At 37.8% G+C, this 21467-nt stretch overlaps 1 protein-coding gene across 2 annotated transcripts; it reads left to right on the top strand.

The window, feature by feature from the left end:
* Positions 1–19403, top strand: SARAF (store-operated calcium entry associated regulatory factor). 2 transcript variants are annotated; one of them, XM_042934433.1, is made up of 6 exons: positions 1–280; positions 9735–9913; positions 12931–13348; positions 15228–15357; positions 16055–16149; positions 18608–19403. In XM_042934433.1, exons 1-6 carry the CDS (start codon positions 181–183, stop codon positions 18631–18633), a joined length of 948 nt encoding a protein of 315 aa, XP_042790367.1. In that variant the 5' UTR covers positions 1–180; the 3' UTR covers positions 18634–19403. The 2 variants fall into 2 exon arrangements, with proteins under 2 accessions (XP_042790367.1, XP_042790366.1); XM_042934432.1 differs by having other exon boundaries at positions 5–280; positions 15995–16149.
* The last annotated feature ends 2064 nt before the right edge of the window (positions 19404–21467 follow it).

Below are 21467 nucleotides of genomic sequence, written 5' to 3'. Positions count from 1 at the left end.
TTCCAACGCGCGACGCAGTGGCAGTGACGTAACACTTGCGCACGGACCTTCGCTGCGGCTCTGCAGACCTTCTCTTCGACGCCGTCCCCTGTGCTGGGTGTTGTCGCGTAGCGGCAAGTTCCGCAGCCAGGGTTCCGGCCCGCGAGCGCCTGGCAGCCGTCCGCTTTTTTCACCGGAGCCATGGCCACAGCCGGCGGGCCAGAAGCTACTGGACGCTCTCTCCTCAGCCTCCTCTTGCTTCTGCTGATCACTGGCCCTGCCCTCGCCTGGAACGACCCTGGTGAGTGCTGTCCTCACCCGCCCCTTTCTGTTGAATTCACCTAGCGTTCAGAGGCCCAGCGGGCGACCATTTCCGTTCGCCGCCGTTTGGGCCATTCTATTCTAATTTCTCATTTCCATCTTCTTTCCTAGTCGTCTGCGTCCTACCTGGCCTCTTTGCTTTTCCCAGAAGTCCTATGGGACTGATGGGGACAGTTGGGGAGTGGGCGGGGCGGGACGACTCTATATTTAAAGATCTCCTTTCTCCCTTTCCTGGACTCCCAGAATTTGTCTACCTTCTCCTTCCTCGGACAACAGCCCTCATCTCTAAGACTTAACTGGAAAGCTCGATACTCACTTGCTCATTTTGCTTTGTTGTTACGACTGTCTGATGTAATCTTCGCTGCCTGTTTTCATGGCTGCCTGTTGCTGTGGCTGACAGTTGCTACAGCACCGGCAGTCTGTGAGTCACACTTAGTGGACAGGGATGTAAACCTTGCAGGTAGGTTAGCAGAATCACAGACATGTGAGCGGAACTCATGCTTCTTAATCTGACCACTACAGTGAAGTTCATTTCGTTACGTCAGCTTTTCCCATTGTTTTTCACCGAACACTAGAATTTAAAAAACATTATTTTTTGTGTGTCATGGTATATGATAAATACTTTCTGAGAAAGGACTTTTTTTTTTTTTTAATTACTATGTTATTAGAATTTTCTGAAGAATTTTTGTGGGATAAGTATTATTCCGGGTAATTTATACATAAACATACAGATTTCCATTTAATGGTGCATGCTGTTAAATTGTAATTATGTAAGAAATAATTTTTAAACAAGTTAAAACATCATTTTTGGTTTGGGGAATGAAGATGTTACAGCATTAAAAGTGTCAATATTGCATTTGTGACTTAAGCGATAGGAAATGCCTATGTTTCTTAAGCAACAGATTTATTTCTGTAGTTTCCTATTTGATTCCTAAATGCTACAATGAGAGAGAAGGTGCTTGACTTTGAGTGTGGATGTTTGAATGTGGATGTTTTATTAGTAATAAAAGTCATGTTGGGTTTAAATGTCCATGTAATTTCCTTATGTGTTTCTGGAAAGTTGTATATAAAGATCACACTTTGGTCAGAATTATAATTTAAAAACTGGATTGAAACATTAGTTGAACTTCAGTTCTTAAGTAAAAAAAAGTTTACAGATGAAGAATCCGGGGAATTAAAAAAAAAAAAAAAAGGGGACCAAATTTAAATTAATGGTGAACTGCTTCTTGGAAATCTTAGTCTACCTATTCTATACACTATTGTTCTGGAACAAAAAGCACCAAAATATTTTGCAGAGTAAACACAATTGATATTTATAAATTCTATTGTACCTTAAATTTACTTTGAGGAATTGTTTTATGAAAGTATTTTATTGGGTTAAGTTTTATCAAGCCCTTTAGTAAAGCAATAATCACTCCCTCATTTTGTGTGTGTGTGTGTATCTATCTATCTATCTATCTATCTATCTATCTATATTTACTATATAGATAGATAGATACATATATTGGGCTTTGGATGCACTTACTTTGTCTTTAACATAGAGCAGTAATTTGTCTGGAAAAAATTGTACACCCATTCTAAAGAGATTACCTAAGACTTTTCAGAATTCTTTATGGAATTATTTTATATTTAAGTCCCTTTTCTAGGCATTGGGAATATAGCAGTTAACAAAACTGAATGTCTTGACCCCAAGGAGTTTACATCTATTGAGGAGAAATAGACAGTAAACAGCCTGGTAAGTAGCGTGTCATGTGGTGAAAAGTGGTGTGGACAATGATAACACAGGGTAAGGAAGCTAGGGTGTGCAGGTAGAAGTAGAATTTTTAAAATATGCATTGGTCAGGGAAGAAGCCACTGTTAAGATGACATTTGATCAGAAACCTGAAGGGAGAGGAGGCATAAATGACCTGCTGTGAATTGTATTTTAAAGGCTCATTCTGTCCACTCTGTGGCGAACAGACTGTAGGAGGTCCAGGGAAGCTGGGAGGCCAGTGAAGAGGCTGCTGGTACAGTGAGTTCCAAGAGTAGTGTGGGTTTGGCCAGAGGAGAGGCAGTGGAGTTGGTGAGACTGGTTGGATTGTCACCTATTTAGAAGGTGGAGCTGACATGATATTCTGATGGGTTAGATGTAGGGGTGAGAGAAGGCAAGGTTTTTCCCTGAGTGGCTAGGAGTGTGGAGTTACTATTTCCTGAGATGTGGCAGATTGTGAGAGAAGCATGTTTGGGGGACTTTGGTTTTGCTCATCTTAAATTTGAGACCTGTAAGTGGATTTTGATGTGAGTCTGGACTTCAGGGAACTCCCTGTGACCGTTGACTGATAACTAGTGGAGGATGGGTATTAGCTTTTGGTACTTAGACCTTGTCCCAGTTCGGTGTGGTATAACAAAATACCATGACTGGGTTGCTTAAACAACAAGCATTTATTTCTTGTTTTCTGGAGGCTGGGAAGTCGAAGATCAGGGTGCCAGCATGTTTGGTGTTTGGTTTCTTGGTTTGCAGATGGCTGTTTTGTTGTTATGGCAGAGAAAGGGGGGGCTGTGGTCTTTTTCTCTTCTTATAAGGGTCTAATCCTATCATGAGGGACTTCATCCTCAAGCCCTCATCTAAAACTAATCACTTCCCAAAGGCCCCGCCTCCAATATCGTGACATTGGGATTAGGGCTTCAACATAGGAATTTTTAGGGCCACAAAACCTAGTGAGCTTTAGGATGTCTAGGGAGGAAAGATGCTGTAGGGTTAGGGTAATGATACCCCATGTGTATATAGCTCCTTAAACATCTCAAAAATATTTATTGTACCCGATCATCTGTTATGTGTCAAGTACTCTGCTGGATAATGATAGTAAATCATACCTAAGCTTCGCCGTCTATTTTAAGGTTGATAAATCTAAGATTCATGACCAATTTTAAAGTTGATATTCTTAATTTTACAAGTGAGGAAATTTCTGTACAGATAAATTAAGTGACTTGGCCAAAGTCATATAGCAAGTTGGTGATGGGAATTTAGTTTGGTGTTCTTTGCTTATCTCAACCCTGCTACAATAATTTCAAGTTATTGTTATTCCTGTTATTTATTTTATTTTATTTTTTTCTGTTATTTAGTTTATCTTGTGACTTTTTAAAATTTTTTTATTTTTTTATTTTGGAGACAGCACATGTGCCAGTAGGGGAGAAGGGCAGAGGGAAAGAGAGAGAATCTCAAGCAGGCTCCATGCTCAGCAAAGAGCCTGACGCAGGGCTTGATCCCACTACCTTGGGATCATGACCTGGGTGGAAATCAAGAGTCTGATGCTCAACCGATTGGGTCACCCAGGTGCCCCACCTTATGACTTTTTAAACCATTCAATAATTTCATTGTTATAGTTTTAATGTATGAGGTAATAGTTTGGGGTTAATATAGCACATAGCATATTTTATTTTAATATAATTCTTGGAAATTCTAGGTCTTTAGTCCATATGGAATTAAGTTTTTATCTAGCTGTAGGTGGAGTTTCTTCTAGCTGCATAGTTATGTTGGTGTCATTTATTAAAGAAGGCCCCCCCTTTTTTTTTTTACTAAATTAAAAAGCCCACTTTATCTTATATTGAATTCCCATATATATCTAGATTTATTTCTAAAAAAATTTTTTTAATGTTTATTCATTTTTGAGGGAGACAGAGCGCGAGTGGAGGAGAGGCAGAGAGAGGCTGAGACACAGAACCGAAGCGGGCTCCAGGCTCTGAGCTGTCAGCATAGAGCCCAATGCGGGGCTCTAACTCACCAACCATGATGAGATCATGACCTGAGCTGAAGTCGGGCACTTAACCGACTGAGTCACCCAGGCACCCCTGTCTGGATTAATTTCTAGACTTTATTTCGTTTCATGGTTCCCTTGCCTATTTCTGTTCCAATTCCATACTATCTTTTTTCTTTTTTTGAGAGAGAGCGAGCACACATGCATGTGGTGGAGGGGCAGAAGGGGAGAGAGAGAATCTTAAGCAGGCTCCACACCCAGTGCGGAGCCTCAGGCAAAGCTCGATAGCACCACCCTGAAGAGTCTGAAGACTGAGCCACCCAGGTACGCCTTCGTACTATCTTTTAAAAAAAAAAAAAAATTTTTTTTAATGTTTATTTATTTTTGACAGAGATAGAGAGAGAGAGACAGAGCACAAGCAGGGGAGGGGCAGAGAGAGAGACACAGAAACTGAAGCAGGCTCCAGGCTCTGAGCTGTCAGCACAGAGCCTGATGCAGGGCCCGAACTCACGAACTGTGAGATCATGACCTAAGCTGAAGTTGGACGCTTAACCGACTGAGCCACCCAGACACCCCCATACTATCTTTTATTATATTATTATTTTAATAATATTATAAATTTAATGTAAATGTATTAAATTAATATAATTTAATATAAATATATTAAATATAATATATATTTATTAAATAATATAATAATATAATGTTAAGTAATATAAATATATAAATTTAATATAAGTATATTCAATATATTAAATTAATATCATTTTAATATTTATTAAATTAATATTTTAATATAACATTAATATTAAATTAATATTATTTATTAATATTTAGTACTCTATCGATACTCTTTATCGATTTAGTACTCTTTATTAATATTAATATTAAATTAATATTTAATATTATTTAAATAATATAAATTTATAAATATATTGAATTAATGTATAATTTAATATAAATATATCAAATATAATATAAATATGATATACTTATTAAATAATATAATATTAAATAATAGAAATATAAATATATAAATTTAATATAAATATGTTAAATAAAATATAAATATAATATAAATTTATTAAATAACAATATTAATAATATAATGTTAAATAATATAAATATATAAATTTAATATAAATATATTAAACATAATACAAATAAATTAATATATAAATTAATATAAATAATAATTTAATTTATTATATATATTATTATTTTATATTATTTTATATACTTTTAAATGTTTATTTATTTATTTATTTATTTTTGAAAGAGAGAGAGGACACAAGCGGAGGAGGGGCAGAGAGAGATAGGGAGACACAGAATCCGAAGCAGCCTCCAGGCTCTGTGCTGTCCATACAGGACCCGATACAGGGCTCGAACTCATGAACTGAGAGATCATGACCTGAGTTGAAGTTGGATGCTTAACCGACTTAGCCACCCAGGCACCCCTATAGTAATTTTACAGTAAGTTTATTATCTGGTAACGCAATTCTTTTTTAAACATTTTTTGGCTATTTATAGATGTTAGTTTTTTTCATAGGACCTTTAACATATTTCTTCCCAGTTCCAAAAATCCCAATTGGGTTCCTGGTTGGAAGTGTATTAGGACTTATTATATATGCATTTTAAAAAAAATATAGATCACATATTGATCCTAAATTTATTTCCAGATATTTTTTATATGTATGTAGCTTGGCACTAATTTCAGATAGGCTTCTCATTTTCTTTTTTTTATTTAAAAATATATTTTTTTAATGTTTATTTTTGAGAGAGGGAGAGATGCAGAGAGAGGGAGACACAGAATCTGAAGCAGGCTCCAGGCTCTGAGCTGTCAGCACAGAGCCCGACGTGGGGCTCGAACCCACAAACCGTGAGATCATGACCTGAGCTGAAGTTGGACACTTAACTGACTGAGCCACCCAGGCACCCCTAGGCTTCCCATTTTCATTTCTAATTGAGTATTATACGTATAGAAAAACCTGTTGACTTTTGTAATTGATAAAATATCTAGCTGTTTTATCAAATTCTCTTATTATAACATGGTTGTCTTTCGGGAAGTTCTCTTGGATTTTGTAGGTCCAGAAACTCTAAATAAAATGTTACTTGTTTTCTTGTGTGTACCAAAAAAATTTGGTACTATTGGACGATTAATCAGAAGCTGTTGTCTACCTTCTCCTTGTATACCTCCAGGTAAATACTAGAAAAGCCAAATACTTATTTTACTAGAATTACTTGATACTAAGTCATTCTAGTCTGTCTATTGGAGGAATTCTGGGAAAGATCTATTTATTTATATCTATCTCTATGTCTTTCAGTTTTTTAATGTTTTATTTATTTTTGAGAGAGAGGGAGAGAGAGAGAGAGAGAGACAGACAGACAGACAGACAGAGCATGAGCCAGGGAGGGGCAGAGAGATTGGGAAACACAGAATCCAAAACAGGCTCCAGGCTCTGAGCTGTCAGCACAGAGGCCTGAAGAGGCCTGAACCACAAACTGGGTGGTCATGACCTGAGCTGAATGAAGTTGGATCCTTAACCAACTGAGCCACCCAGGCACCCCTGGGAAAGATATTTTAAATTTTGATGGCAAGTTAATCAATCTTTGTATATTCCTTGTTTCCTTTCAATTCCATATTTAAGGTTGAAATATTTCCATGTAATTTTAGGCATCATGACAGGCCACCACTAATTCTTCAATATGCTCTTCCCCTTTTTAAAAAAGGAACTTTTCCCCACAAGGTAAAAATAACATTACCCCTGGCAAAATTAATCTTAAATTTTTAATGTCAACTAATTATCTATTCCATATTCAGATATCACATTTTTGCCCAAAATGTCTAAACTAGTTGGTTCAAACCAAGACCCAATCCAGGTCTGTGCATCACATTTGATTGTATTCTTCTTTAAGTCTTTTTAAATGTAGAAATCCTTTTTTTATGCTGCTGCTTTGGTGAAGGGCTTGGGCCTATTGTCCTTTAGAATATCCTACCTTCTAGATTGTGTTTTTTCGTGGCATTGTTTTAGCTTACTTTTTTTCTTCCTTGTATTTCTTGTAGACTGAATGTTAATTCCTAAGGATTGATAAAATTCATGTTAAATACTTTCAGGGATTACATGATAGTAGATTCTTTAATATCAATTTGTTCTACCATTATTGATGCTAAGATTACTAGTGGATTAAAAGTGGTGTTATTTCTCCCTTGTGAAGTTATATTTTTCCAGAAAGCACTCTAGCACCATACCAATATCTGGTCTCTTAATGATTTTAAAACCAATAAATCCTTGTCTGAATCTGTTTCTTTAGGGGTTATAAAATGACGATTTTTTTCTAATTCTGTCATTTCATCTGCATTTATTAGCTGTCATTCTTCAATAAGGTTGAGATTTCCGGGGCGCCTGGGTGGCTCAGTCAGTTAAGCCTCGGACTTCAGCTCAGGTCATGATCTCACGGTTCATGAGTTCAAGCTCCGCATGAGGCTCTGTGCTGACAGCTGAGAGCCTGGAAGTTGATTCAGATTCTGTGTGTGTCTCTCTCTCTGCCTGTACCCCACGCACGCTCTGTCTCTGTCTGTCAAAAATAAATAAGCATTAAAAAAAAATTAAAAAAAAAAATAAGGTTGAGATTTCCATTATCACCTGAGGCTATTTCAGATTACAGTTCCTGGTGGAAAGTCAGAATAGAAATTTAATTTTTAATCTTTAATTACCAATTTTCAGGGGAAAGGAGGTAGGTAGCAACTTTTAGTGATAAATGAGTTTTTTGCATTCTTTTTGAGCATTATTATGGACTTTGGATTTTCATAGATTGAATATAACTTGATCAATTGCAGTCTTTATCTTGCTGGTCAGTCTTTTGCTTTTGGTGTCTTAATGATCATAAACATACTCTGTTGTGCTTTTGTACAGTATTTTTTTGTTGTATGTTTTATGGTGTAAGTTTTTAGCCATCGTTGGTTAACTTTTGTCCATGGTGTCCAATGATTAATTTTTCTAATCATGTGCCAATACTATACTGTTTATATTACTATAGATTTAATAATATATTTCAGTATATATAGTTTAAATTTCCTTTCTTGTTACTGGTTTTCAGCTGTCTTTTCATATTGATTTTATATGTTAATATGTATTTTACGTTATATTTCTTTTTTTTTAAAGTTTATCTATTTTGAGACAGAGCACATGCATGCATGCACTAGTGGGGAGGGATGCAGAGAGAGAGAGTGAGAGAGAGAGAGAGAGAGAGATCCCAAGCAGACTCCGTACTGTCAGCACGGAGCCTGACTCAGGGCTGTGTCCCACTAACTGTGAGATAATGACCTGGGCAGAAATCAAAGAGTTGGACACCCAACCGACTGAGCTACCCAGGCGCCACTATGTCACTGTATTTCTAATTTTATTGCATTTTGGTGAGAGTGTGGCTGATAAATCTCAGCTTAGTCGCATTTATTAAGTTCTTTTTTTGGTAAATAAGTATAAATAAGATCTGTATCTGCTGATATGAGGGAATGTCCATGATGTCTGGTTAAGTGGAAAAACCATGTGAAGAATAATGTGGGCTGTATGTTTCAGTTTTTATAAAAATAAGCTAACAAAAATCAAAACAACTCCTGTATCTGTGTCTGGGTAAGCAAGAAAAAAGTACTTACTAGGTTGTTAATCACTTAAGAGAAAGAAAGAAGAATTCTTCATGATCCTTTCTAAGCACATTTCCTTTCCTGGAGGTAGTTACTTTCCTGATTTTTGAATGATTACTTTTTTTTACTCCAGTTTTTCTACTCATGTATGTGGTAAAACCCTAAAAGTTTATGAAAAACTGACTAGCTCATTTCTTAGCGGTGTAAAAAAAAGGTCTCTGGCTTCAGGTTTCCTGAGATTTTAAGCGCCCCTTCTGGAGAAATCACTGGGGAAAATCATGGGAAACATAGGACTCACTATAATTAAGGTATCTGTCGAAGACTGTAGTGGTCCGATATTGAACATTGGGCAGAAATATGGTCAGAAGGAGTAGGTTGTTCTCGGTCTTTTACTTCTAAGTTTCCCATGGTCTATCTGTTGCACTCAGGAATAGGTTAAAGCCAGAATGCTTCTGTGGGGTGACATGAGTGTCCTCAACTGAGCCCAGTTAGCAGGACATGGTGGGGAAGAGGAGGAATTGATCAGCTTGAGGTCAAGACAGACCAAATACAGACAAAAACCAAAGCCAGGTCCACCTGGACATTGTTTCCTTAGGTTTAAAAGAGATGGTATGATAGCAGCAGGGAATTTTCCTGGCAGCCCTACTGTCTGGCTTTTGAGCAGTACTCTTCCAGTGTGGACTTGCTGCCCTCTGCCTGGCCATGGTTGTCATATTGCTGCCTTCATTCCTCGTTCTCCTTGGGATTTCCTTTGTCCCTTTGTATGCCATTACTTTTTCTTTAGTCCTCTGGGTTTTATATCTTTCTCTTTGTTTTATTTTTTTCTCTTGGTGGTGAATATCTTTCATTGTCTTACTGAGAATTGATACCTACAAGGTATATATTTTGAAACTTTTCAGATGTCTGAAAATTCCACCCTCTTGCTTGAGTGACAATCTAGAATTCTATACCCATGTACTTTCGAAAGTATTTCCTATGACATGAATTTTATTAGGATGACCCTTTCTATGTTTGACAGGATATTTACTACCTGTTCATCTGTATTCTTCCTGTTTCAGACAGAATATTATTGCGGGATGTAAAAGCTCTTACCCTCCACCACGACCGCTATACCACTTCCCGTAGGCTGGATCCGATCCCACAGTTGAAATGTGTTGGAGGCACAGCTGGATGTGATTCTTATACCCCAAAAGTCATACAATGTCAGAACAAAGGTTGGGATGGTTATGATGTACAGGTAATATTTATTATGTTGATGGCAGTCTAGTTGGAATTTTTATTCAAGTATTTATTGGGATATTATTCAGTATTTTGGGGAAGCGCATGTAGAAAATCTCAAGTTAAATATATAAATATAAATCAGTTATTTTCTGGAAGAACATCCTCCAAAGAAAACTGATTTTAAAGCCTGGAAATATTCATTGTAATTTTCATCCATAAATTTCTTCTAAGACATTAGTAAATGTCCAAAACTTTATACACTTGGGGTGGGGACAGAGAATCTCTGCTGGTTATCATGTTACTGTCATTCCTCAAAAAATACCAACCTACTTTTGAGAAATGATGTTAATATGATCAGGAATTGTCGACGATTAGGAATGTAAAATGGTGCAGGTGCTTTAGAAAACTGCCAGGCACTCAAAAGGTTAAACATAGAGTTACCAAATGCCCCAATCATTCTACTTCTAGGTATATACTCAAAAGAATTAAAAACATGTATCCACACAAAAATGTGTACATAAATGTTTGTAGCAGTATTATTTATAATAGCCAAAAAGTAGAAACATCCTAAATGTCCGTCATTGATGAGTGAATAAACAAAATGTGGTATAGCCTTACAATAGAATATTACTAAGCCATAAAAAAGAATAAAGTACAGATACATGCTACAATATACGTGAAAACTTGATGCTAGGTGAAAGAAGTCAGTTACATATTGTCTGATCAGACATTCATATGAAATGTCCAGGATAGGGAAATCTATAAAGACAGATTGGTAGTTGCCCAGGGCTGGAAAATTTGGGAGGAAATAAGGAGTGACTGCTAATGAATATGCGATTTCTTTTTGCAGTGGTGAAAATATGCTAAAATTGATTGTGGTGATGGTTGCACAACTACAAATGTACTAAAAACCATCAAAATGGGTGAATGTATAGTATATGAGTTGTATCTCAATAAAGGTGTTACAAAAAATAAAACAGCTTATCTGAAATTTGAGAGAGGAAGATAATTTGGCCAAAACTTACAGAAAGGCAGAAAAACAAATCAGATCTATTTTAGTTTGTGTCTCTTTAAATGTTGTTAAAAGAAGCATGTTACCTATTTAGCTCAATATATAATTACAGAATTTAAACTAAATTTAGACTTTTTTTTTTAAGGTGGAAATATTTAAGGCTAGTGTGAACTCTTTGCATTTTTCTAAATATCTTAAAATTTAAGAGATGCGTTGCCTGACTGCCTCAGGTGGCAGAGCATGTGATTCTTGATCTTGGGGTTCTGAACACAGGCTGGGCATAGAGATTGCTTAAAAATCTCTATGCTGGGCATAGAGATTACTTAAAAAAGATGTTAAAAAAATGTTTTTTTAATGTTTATTTATTTATTTATTTATTTTTATTTTTTTAAATTTTTTTTTTTCAACGTTTTTTATTTATTTTTGGGACAGAGAGAGACAGAGCATGAACGGGGGAGGGGCAGAGAGAGAGGGAGACACAGAATCGGAAACAGGCTCCAGGCTCCGAGCCATCAGCCCAGAGCCTGACGCGGGGCTCGAACTCACCGTGAGATCGTGACCTGGCTGAAGTCGGACGCTTAACCGACTGCGCCACCCAGGCGCCCCAATGTTTATTTATTTTTGAGAGAGAGAGAGATAGAGTGCAAGCTGGGGAGGGGCAGAGAGAGAGAGGGAGACACAGAATCTGAAGCAGGCTCCAGGCTCCGAGCTGTCAGCACAGAGCCTGACGCGGGGCTTGAACTCCCCAACTGTGAGATCATGACCTGAGCTGAAGCCACACACTCAACTGACTGAGCCATCCAGATGCCCCAAAAAATGTTTTTTAAGAGATTATGTACAGGATTGGACCCTGAAAAGTTAGTCTGTGTTAGTCTGTCTATTATAAGATTTGTGTAGAAGGTTTTAAAAAAAAATTTTTTTTTTAATGTTTATTTGAGAGAAACAGGAGTTTGAATGGGGTAGGAGCATAGAGAGAGGGAGACACAGAGTCTGAAGCAGGCTCCAGGCTCTGAGCTGTCAGCACAGAGTCTGACACAGAACTCGAACTCACGAACTGTGAGATATGACCTGAGCCAAAGTTGGACGCTTAAGTGACTGAGCCACCCAAGCTCCCCTGTTTAGAAAGTTTTTTTCGCAAGGTTATGTACTATTTCTGATGCTATACGTAGTTACCAGATATTCATGTATGATGCTGATTTTTGAGCCCTAACCTTTAAAGAACCTCTATTTTTATTTTTTATTTTTAAAGTTTTTATTTATTTATTTTGAGGGGAGAGAGAGGGAATGAGCAGGGAAGGAGCAGAGAGAGAGAGAATCCCCAAACAGGCTCTGCATGGGTCTCTGCACAGGATTTAAACCCACAAACTGCAAGATCATGACCTGAGCTGGAATCCAAGAGTTGGGTGCTCAACTGACTAAGCCACCCAGGTGCCCCAAGAACCCTTATTTTTAAAGTAAACATCTTGAACTACAGTAGCAAAAGTTGACATTTAAAATTTTGCTTAACGGGGGCGCCTGGGTGGCGCAGTCGGTTAAGCGTCCGACTTCAGCCAGGTCACGATCTCGCGGTCCGTGAGTTTGAGCCCCGCGTCAGGCTCTGGGCTGATGGCTCGGAGCCTGGAGCCTGTTTCCGATTCTGTGTCTCCCTCTCTCTCTGCCCCTCCCCCGTTCATGCTCTGTCTCTCTCTGTCCCAAAAATAAATAAAAAACGTTGAAAAAAAAATAAAAAAAAAAATTTTGCTTAACGTTTATAAATTGTGGTATACTTAATATGTACAAAAGAATTCCTCATGTGTATATGTAAGGAATAAGGAATAGTAATAAAACGCACACTCAGGTACCTCCTACCTAGCTTTGAACCCTGTAGGTTGCCTTCTCCCCAACGCCGAAGTACTCATTGTTCTGAATTTTGTTTATCATTCCCTAACTTCATTTTACCTTATTGAGACAACTGTATAACCCAAATAGTATTTATTAAAAAAAATTTGATTCTCATAATCTATTTCTGTTTTTCTTCACAGTGGGAATGTAAGACTGATTTAGATATTGCGTATAAATTTGGAAAAACTGTAGTGAGCTGTGAAGGCTATGAATCCTCTGAAGACCAATATGTACTAAGAGGTTCCTGTGGCTTGGAGTATAATTTAGATTACACAGAACTTGGCCTGAAGAAACTGAGAGAGTCTGGAAAAAACTATGGCTTTAACTCTTTCTCTGATTATTATAACAAGCTGTATTCCTCAGATTCCTGTGGCATCAGTGGATTGATTACCGTCATAGTACTACTTGCTATTGCTTTTGGAGTTTATAAATTGTTCCTTAGTGATGGTCAAGATTCTCCTCCCCCATATTCTGAGTATCCTCCTTATTCCCATCGTTACCAGAGATTCACCAACTCTGCAGGACCCCCTCCCGCAGGCTTTAAGTCTGACTTCACAGGTATGTTTCCCTAGGTAATGGCAATAAGTAGGGTAGATGTGAGGTAGTGAATCTTGTGCTGGTTTCTGAAATAGAAACATAGTGGCATTGGGAGACCAAAGCAGATTTGTGTTCTCATATTTTACTTTTTCAACTTCTTTTACCTATTTTTCTGCGTAAAGATAATTGCAACCACTATGTTAAGGTGGCATGGTTAAATTATAAATCATCTTAATCAGAAGAACTTGATCAGATTTGGCAATAGGCATTTACCTTGAACTCCATCTCATACCATACACAAAAATCTATTCATTAAATATAGATCCCAGTATAAAAGGTAAAACATAGGTTTCCAGAAAACATGAAAATATTTGTCACGACCATGGGATGGGCAAAAATGTCTTTGAATACAAAAAGTTCCAGCCAGAAAGACAAGATGGATAAATTCGACTTTATTTAAATTGAGAACATTTAGCCATCAAAAGACAACATTAACAGAGTGAAAAGGCAAGCCACAGGCTGGGAGAAAATATTTGTAAAACATTATTTCCAACAAAGGGTGTGTATCTAGAATATGTAAAGAACTCTCCCACAAGTCTGAGGAAAGGCAGACAATCCAATTTTTAAAATGGACAAGAGAGTTGAACAGCCATTTTATAATAAAAGAAGATATCCAGATGTCTAGTAACAATATGAAAAGGTGCCTAGCATCATTAGTCTTCAAGAAAATGCAAATTAAAACCACATTGAGTTCATTATTAACCACCGTGTAACCACCATAAGAGCTAACATTAAAAAGGCACAGTATCAAGTAATGGCAACTGCAACTTGATGGTAGGAGTTAAAATAGAAAACACTTTGGAAAACTGTCACTGTCTAAAATCAAACATTCACCTCCCCTATGACCCAGCAGCTACATTCCTTGATACATATCTAAGGGAAATGCATGCATTTGTACAAAAAAAGATATGCACGGAATATTTATAACAGTTTTATTCACAATAGCCAAAAACTGGAAAAAGAATGTCCATAAACATAAGAATGGGACAAATTGTGGTTATTTTCACACAATGGAATACTGTAGATTGGTTTTAAAAAACAAAAACAAAAACAAAACCAGATGTGTGCAATAGTGGGGGTTGCCTCTCACAGACATAATGATGTGCCAGACACAGACGAGTACCTAGTAAATGATTACATTTAGAAGTTCGGGAATGGGTAAGACCAAAGTATAGTGAGAGAGGTCGGGGTAATACTGTCTCTGATGTGGACGGGTATCTATTGGGAATTGTCATGAGGGAGCCTTTTGGGGTGCTAGAAATGTTTTGTTGATGTGGGTTGTGGTTACATGCATGGGTACATATGTACAAATTTCTTATGCTATACGAGTGAGATTAGCACACTTTCCTCTATGTATGTTATACATCAATTTAAAAAAAACTTCCTCTGAGCAGAGGATGCTTTTTTGGTTTAAGACCTGACTTCCCAATCAATACAAATATCTTTGCTGCCTCCACTTGGATTCCTGCATCAGGCACCCAAGTACAGCTATCACATGAAGCTTTCATAGATGTTCATAATGCAGAAAGGAAGGACCTCCGACAAGTGGGGTCGTCTTGCAGTAGCTGATCCGGAGCAGGGCAAATATGACTTTTCAGAAAGGGACCCTCCTCCCTTCTAAGATACATCCCTTTTTTCCACGTCTATGGGAAAGGCACTGCTTAGTTATAAATCGGTATTTTATGAATATACTTTTTGAATACAACTTGTTTATGAGTTGAAGGCTGAGTATTAGCAATAGACAGTACAGGTGAAGTAATTGAAATGTCATGTTATTTTTGGTGTTGTAGGTCATGTTTTGTTTACATGAGGGTATATAATAAATCATTTTTATTTCTAGGACCACCTGGTGCAACTTCTGGTTTTGGCAGTGCTTTCACAGGACAACAAGGATATGGCAATTCAGGACCTGGGTTCTGGACTGGCTTGGGAACTGGAGGAATACTAGGATATTTGTTTGGCAGCAATCGGTAGGCTTTGCATTGATCTCACTTGCTCTTAAATTCCACTTTTCTTTGGAAGCTTCTTTGTTTTACTTGCAGTTGGAGTGGATTTGGTTTTGTTGAGGAAAATAAATAATGGTGACATTACCATATTAAATCAGAGTATCTGCTATATGGGCTTTCATCAATACTGTATATGCTACTTTCTTTCATTGTGTCTTCTTCCGATGTCATCCTTATAGATACTATGAGATAGGAAAAAGACTGTTTACTTAACATCTGAGAAAATGAGAAGATAGGAAAGAACATCGCGCTTGAGGAACAGTTAGCAGTCAGGTTTGGTAGGGAATGATAGGAGCAAGGCTGGACAGGGCTTGGAGCCAGCTTTTGGGATGTCTTCAGTATTATTGGTAGCTTAATTTTAGATTTTATCTGACTGTGAGTTCTGAAAGAGTCTCTTCTCCCTGTCACTCTCTGCCACCCCCCCCCCCCCCACCATGGCAATGACCATACAATATCAGAGAAACAAAATAGTATCTATTTCATGTTATACCAGAACACTGAGGAAAAACACTTGATAAAGATTTTTTTTCCGAGAGTTTAGCAACAGAGTATTTAAAACTGGTCACAAGAAAATGCCTGACACGCTTTTATGTCTTCATAGAGCAGCCACACCCTTTTCTGACTCGTGGTATTACCCATCTCCTCCTCCTTCGTCCTCCAGCATGTGGAATAGCCGTGCCTACTCGCCACTTCGTGGAGCCTCGGGTAGCTATTCGGCATATGCAAGCTCAGAGACGAGAACCAGAACAGCATCAGGTGAGAGCGAAAACATGGAGCTTCGTATCTTGTGGCAGTAGAGTATAGAAGTAGTTTTGGAACTTAGGAAGATAATGAACTGAGGGCACCTGGGGGGCTCACTCAGTTAAGTGTCCGACTCTTGATTTCAGCTCAGGTCCTGATCTCGTGGTTCGTGAATTCGAGCCCCGCATCGGGCTCTGCATTTATAGCACTGAGCCTGCTTGGGATTCTGTCTTTCCCTCTCTCTCTGCTCCCCACTGCCCCCTTCAAAAATAAATAAATAAGGGCGCCTGGGTGGCTCAGTCAGTTAAGCAGTTAAGTGTCTGACTTCGCCTCAGGTCATGATCTCACAGTTCGTGGGTTCGAGCCATGTGTGGGGCGGGCTCTGTGCTGACAGCTTGGAGCCTAGAGCTGGCTTCAGATTCTGTGTCTCCCTCTCTCACTCTGCCCTTTCCCCTGCCTATGCTCTGTCTCTTTCTCTCAAAAATAAATAAACATGAAAAAAATTTAAAAATAAATAAATAAACTTAAAAAATACATTCAAAAAGATAACTGTGTATTAGTAATCATAGTTTTATTTGGCGTACCCATCAGAAATATTAATAGCACAGTTAGCTGAGAGAGAATATAGTTTAGATTTATTCTTTCCTCTCACCTCTAAATATTCTTTAAAAATCAAGTAGGGATTTGGTTTAGACTCACTTCCAACATTAACCAACCAGGGCTTGACCTTCAACCTTCCTGAGCATTGGTTTCTACATGTGTTTAATTCTGTGACCTCTAGAGTTCTTCTTAAATTCTAAAATGAGAATTTCTATATACTGAATATTCAGCAAAACTCAATAAAAATGTATTAATTGAAGTATGGTGGTAATGTTTATTTCTATTGTTAAGAGGAAATTTTGTAAAAATCAAGGATATAATATAAAAAGTAAAAAAATAACTATTTGTTTTTAAACATCTAGCTAATTAGCAGAGAATGGGAGGTAATGGGTCATGAAGTAGATTGCTGTGGATTGGATTCATCTTCAGCAGGGGAAGTTCTAGAAGAGAGATGAATTCTTGATATTGACAGAAAACTGCATTTAAATATGTTTTGAAGTGTAATAGTGAATTTCTTATAGTACTGGTTTGAATATAAATTGATACAATCACTTTGAAAACCATGAGCATACTCTAGCCCCAGCAATTTCACTCTCAGACGTATAGCAACAGAAATGCACACATTCATACACTGAAAGATAAGTATGAGAATGCTCATAGCATCTTTAATCCTTTTTTCTTTCTTTTTTCTTTTTTTTTTGAGAAAGAAAGTACGTATGTGTATGCACATGCACTCAAGAAGGGGAAGGTCAGAGAGAGAGGAAGAGAGAGAATCTTTAGCAGGTTCCATGCCTAGCATGGAGCTAGATCTCATGATTGTGAGATCATGACCTGAGCTGAAATCCAGAGTTGGATTTCATAACCAACTGAGCCACTCAGGCACCCTGCATATTTACTCCTAGTAGCCTCCAAGTGGAAGAAACCCACGTATCCAAGAGCAGTGAACTGGTTGAATAAATGGAGTTATGTCCATACGATGGAATGCTGTGTAACAGGGCGAGTGAATAAACAGCTGTATGCAATAATGTGGATAGCTCTTCCAAATATAAAAAGAAAAGAAAGAAGCCAGACACAAAGGACTGTATATAAATATGATTACAACATTCATATTTTATAAATACACATGTTTAAACACAAGCAAAGCTAACCTATGGAGTTAGATGTTAAGGTGGTAGTTATTTTTGGGGAGAAAAAAGGGGAGGTAGTGATTGGGAGGATATAGAAAAATATAGCTTACATAGGCCAAAACACAATAATAGAACACTCATTCTTATTGGAAACAAAAATTATAAAAAAACCCATAAATATCAACTAGAAGTGTATGGGACTTACATGAAGAAAATCATCAAACATTAAATAATCTAAAGGAAAACCTGAAAAAAAATGGACTTTCCAGGTGGGAACACTTGTCATCTGTAACCCGTTAGTGTGTGTGTGTGTACCTGTGTGTGGGGGTAATGAAGTTAACGTTTACTTTTGAGAGCCTGAAACTTGCCCCCACATTATTTCTGTTTGTCGCCGGCGTGGTGACAGGTGGCAGGGCGTGGCTGGCTCCATAGGCTTCTCTGCTTTTTGGCTTAGGTTTTGAGTGTTGCCCATACTACGTTGCCTTAATTGCCCACGTTGCCTTAATCATGGAACACATCTTCTTTTGTTTCCCTACAAGTGATTTGCAGCAGCCTTGATGTTTGGATGACCAACTAGGAGGGCTGTTACGGGGGGCGAAGCATTGTCTGCATAGCCCTGCTCCCCACTCCCTCCCTCCCATCTCTCTTACTCATTTGTTAACAATAGATGTGTTACTGTTGTAATTTGATAAACAATGCCAGTGCAGTTTTGAAAATGAATATAAATTTTACTCTTCTCATTTTAGGATATGGTGGTACCAGAAGACGATAAGAAAGTAAAAAGTTGAAGTCAAACGTTGGATGCAAAATTTCTGACTTTTCATCAGTTTCTTAAAAAAAAAAAAAGTGCTACCTGCTAACAACTGGGGAAAGGGGAATATGCAGAAGTTCTGTAGTTTTTTTTGTCCTGTATTGCTTTTTGTGTTCTGTTACTTGATATGATATATGAGAAAATGCTTATGTAGAGAACTGTATGCTAGTGTAATATGCAGTTGTGTTTTATGGTTTCTGAGAGTGATGATTGCCATGGAAAGCTGAAAATGTATTTAATTTCTAAAACCTGTGATGCCATTAAGACTGAGGCTTTCTTACCATTAGATCCTGCATACATAAAACGTCAATCTTAAGTGGTTTTAGTATATGTATCATTACTTTATACAAACGATAATAATCTATTTAGTATTTACTGTTTGGTGTTTGCTCTGATAACATTTAAACCAAGCTTTGGACTACCAATTATACTTATCTGTGTTCTGATCACTTTTGAGCTCAGGAGCTTTGAACGCTTCAGTGGTGGTGGGGTTCTAATAAGTGAGAATGACCTTTTTTGGGAAAAGGTAGAAAATGAGTATCTAGAAAGTTGTTGTGAATGATGTTGTGCTGACAAAAATGCTTGAAACCTCCGTATTCATTTCTTAGGAAGTAAAGTTTAAATGTTTCAGCAAAGGTCTTTTAATAGCAGAAGCATGCCGTTCTCTGTGAATCTCCAATATTGTAGCAGTCTGTTTCAGTCTTACATTAAAATGACAGGAAAAGTAAAAACAAAGGGTTTAATTTTTATTCTTTCTACCAGCCTTGACACAAATTGGTATTAACTTTTTTTTTATCCTTCTTCCCAAAGGAAAAGGGGTCTCCCTAATTTCCCCTGGGAGTCTTGCCTTAGCTTCCAGTCACTTGGTGTTTTCAAAAAAGGAATTCAGACATGGTGTGGAAGGAGGCCTCTGCTAAAAAATGACTTAAAAAAAAAAAGAAATCTCCAAGTCTCTCAACTCTCAAAGATTGCACCATTTGTCTCAGTTAAACTCTGCAACCCGAGAGTCCCATTTTTACCTCTTAGGAATCATTTAAAAACAAACCTGTGTTTATTCTTTAAAATGTGATTTAGGGGCCAGTTGAAAGAGTATTGTGAACAGAACTGCCCTCTCATCAGTAAAACTTGGTAGAAATCTTAATTCACGTCACACAAGAAACAGTTTTTATTTAAGTGTATTGCGCTAAATCCTTACTCCATTTCCTCTTAGTAAAGGGAGATGGAATAAAAGAAAATCCAGCTTATTGCCTTTTTCCCCAGTTGCTTAGTGTTTTGGGTTTTAATTTACCTTTTGCTACAGGGGTCTATAATCTTGAATCCAGGTATGTTTTACTTGGAGAGCAAAGTAAAAAGAAAGTTGTTAATTTAAAACTGCTGTGGATTGTCCCAGTGATAGTGATCTGCATATTAAATTTACTTTTTTTTTAACAAAGTGATTTAAAAACAATTTTTTTAATGTTTATTTTTGAGAGAGAGAGAGACAGGACGCAAGCAGGGGAGGGGCAGAGAGAGAGGGAGACACAGAATCCGAAGCAGGCTCCAGGTTCTGAGCAATTCCCGTGAGATCGCAACCCAAGTTAAAGTTGGACGCTGATTGAGCCACCCAGGCGCCCTGATTTTTTTTTTTTTTTTAATTGAAATACAGTTGCCACACAATGTTATGTTAGTTTCAGGCCCAATTTCAATTTTTGGATACATTATTTCAGGTCATTGGAATTTTAAGAAAATGATGAGTGAATATAGAGTTGACTAAATTGGTGACTTTAGATTACTCTCAGCACGAGGGATGTTCTTTTTATTATTATTATTAAAAAAAAGTCCTTTTTAAGTTTATTTTGAGAGAGCAGAGGAGGGGCAGAGAGGGAGAGAGAATCTCAGGCAGGCTCGTGCTGTCAGCACGGAGCCCGATGCAAGGTTGAACTCGTGAACTGTGAGATCATGACCTGAGCTAAAATCAAGAGTCAGACACTTAACCGACTGAGCCACCCAGGCGCCCCGCGAGGGGTGGTTTTCTTTGAGGCTCTTTCAAAGACTGCTTGGAGGGAAAGAGGGGAAAGAAACTGGGCATATAGGGCTCAAGATCCTCAGCCCCGAACCCCCACTAGGGTGCTTCTCCTTTATTGTTGTATGTTTACACATCTTTGTTATTTGTGGAAAAGATTCTGAGGTATCGCCACCAAATCTAAGACAGAATAAAAGACAGTACAACTAACTGGGTCTCTTTAGTGTGTTGATGGCCCACAGTAGGGGATGGCACCAAGGGAAAGAAAGGTACTGAAGTTGGGAGCTTGGTGGACCTGCTTGGGTGGGCATGAAAAGGAGAAAGGAGAGGTGAAAGGGGGCTTTACAGTTTTCCTCACATGAGGGTTCAGCAGAACTTCAGATGTTAGGATAGGATTTCTGGTATTTTAACCAGTTAGGTGTGTTTCTGTAGTTTCATGAATGCTTCTCTCTGAAACTCCTGATCTTTTAGATTCTGACCCCTATCCTCCAAGACTGGGTTAAACTTATCTACTGTTCTTCCATAATACATTATATATACACTTTTACCATTGATTTTAGTACATTTCATTGTAATGATCTCAAGTGTAGATCTTTCTACTACTCTGAGCTCTTTAGGAAAGAGGGCCAAAAATTACTTCTTCCTGCCCCTTGCAGCTAGGGCATGGTCATGTGACTAAATTCTGTCAATATTTCTGTCCTATGTTCCCTCCAGGTCTTTGGAGAGAATGGCACAAAGACCTCAGGACAATTAAGAGACTATTCCCAGCAGTGATAGGGTAGTTCAAGATTTC

The sequence above is a fragment of the Panthera leo genome, chromosome B1 (genome assembly GCF_018350215.1).
Source record: "Panthera leo isolate Ple1 chromosome B1, P.leo_Ple1_pat1.1, whole genome shotgun sequence".
In the NCBI taxonomy this organism is placed as follows: Eukaryota; Metazoa; Chordata; class Mammalia; order Carnivora; family Felidae; genus Panthera; species Panthera leo.
This window is presented reverse-complemented; position numbering and strand designations above follow the sequence as displayed.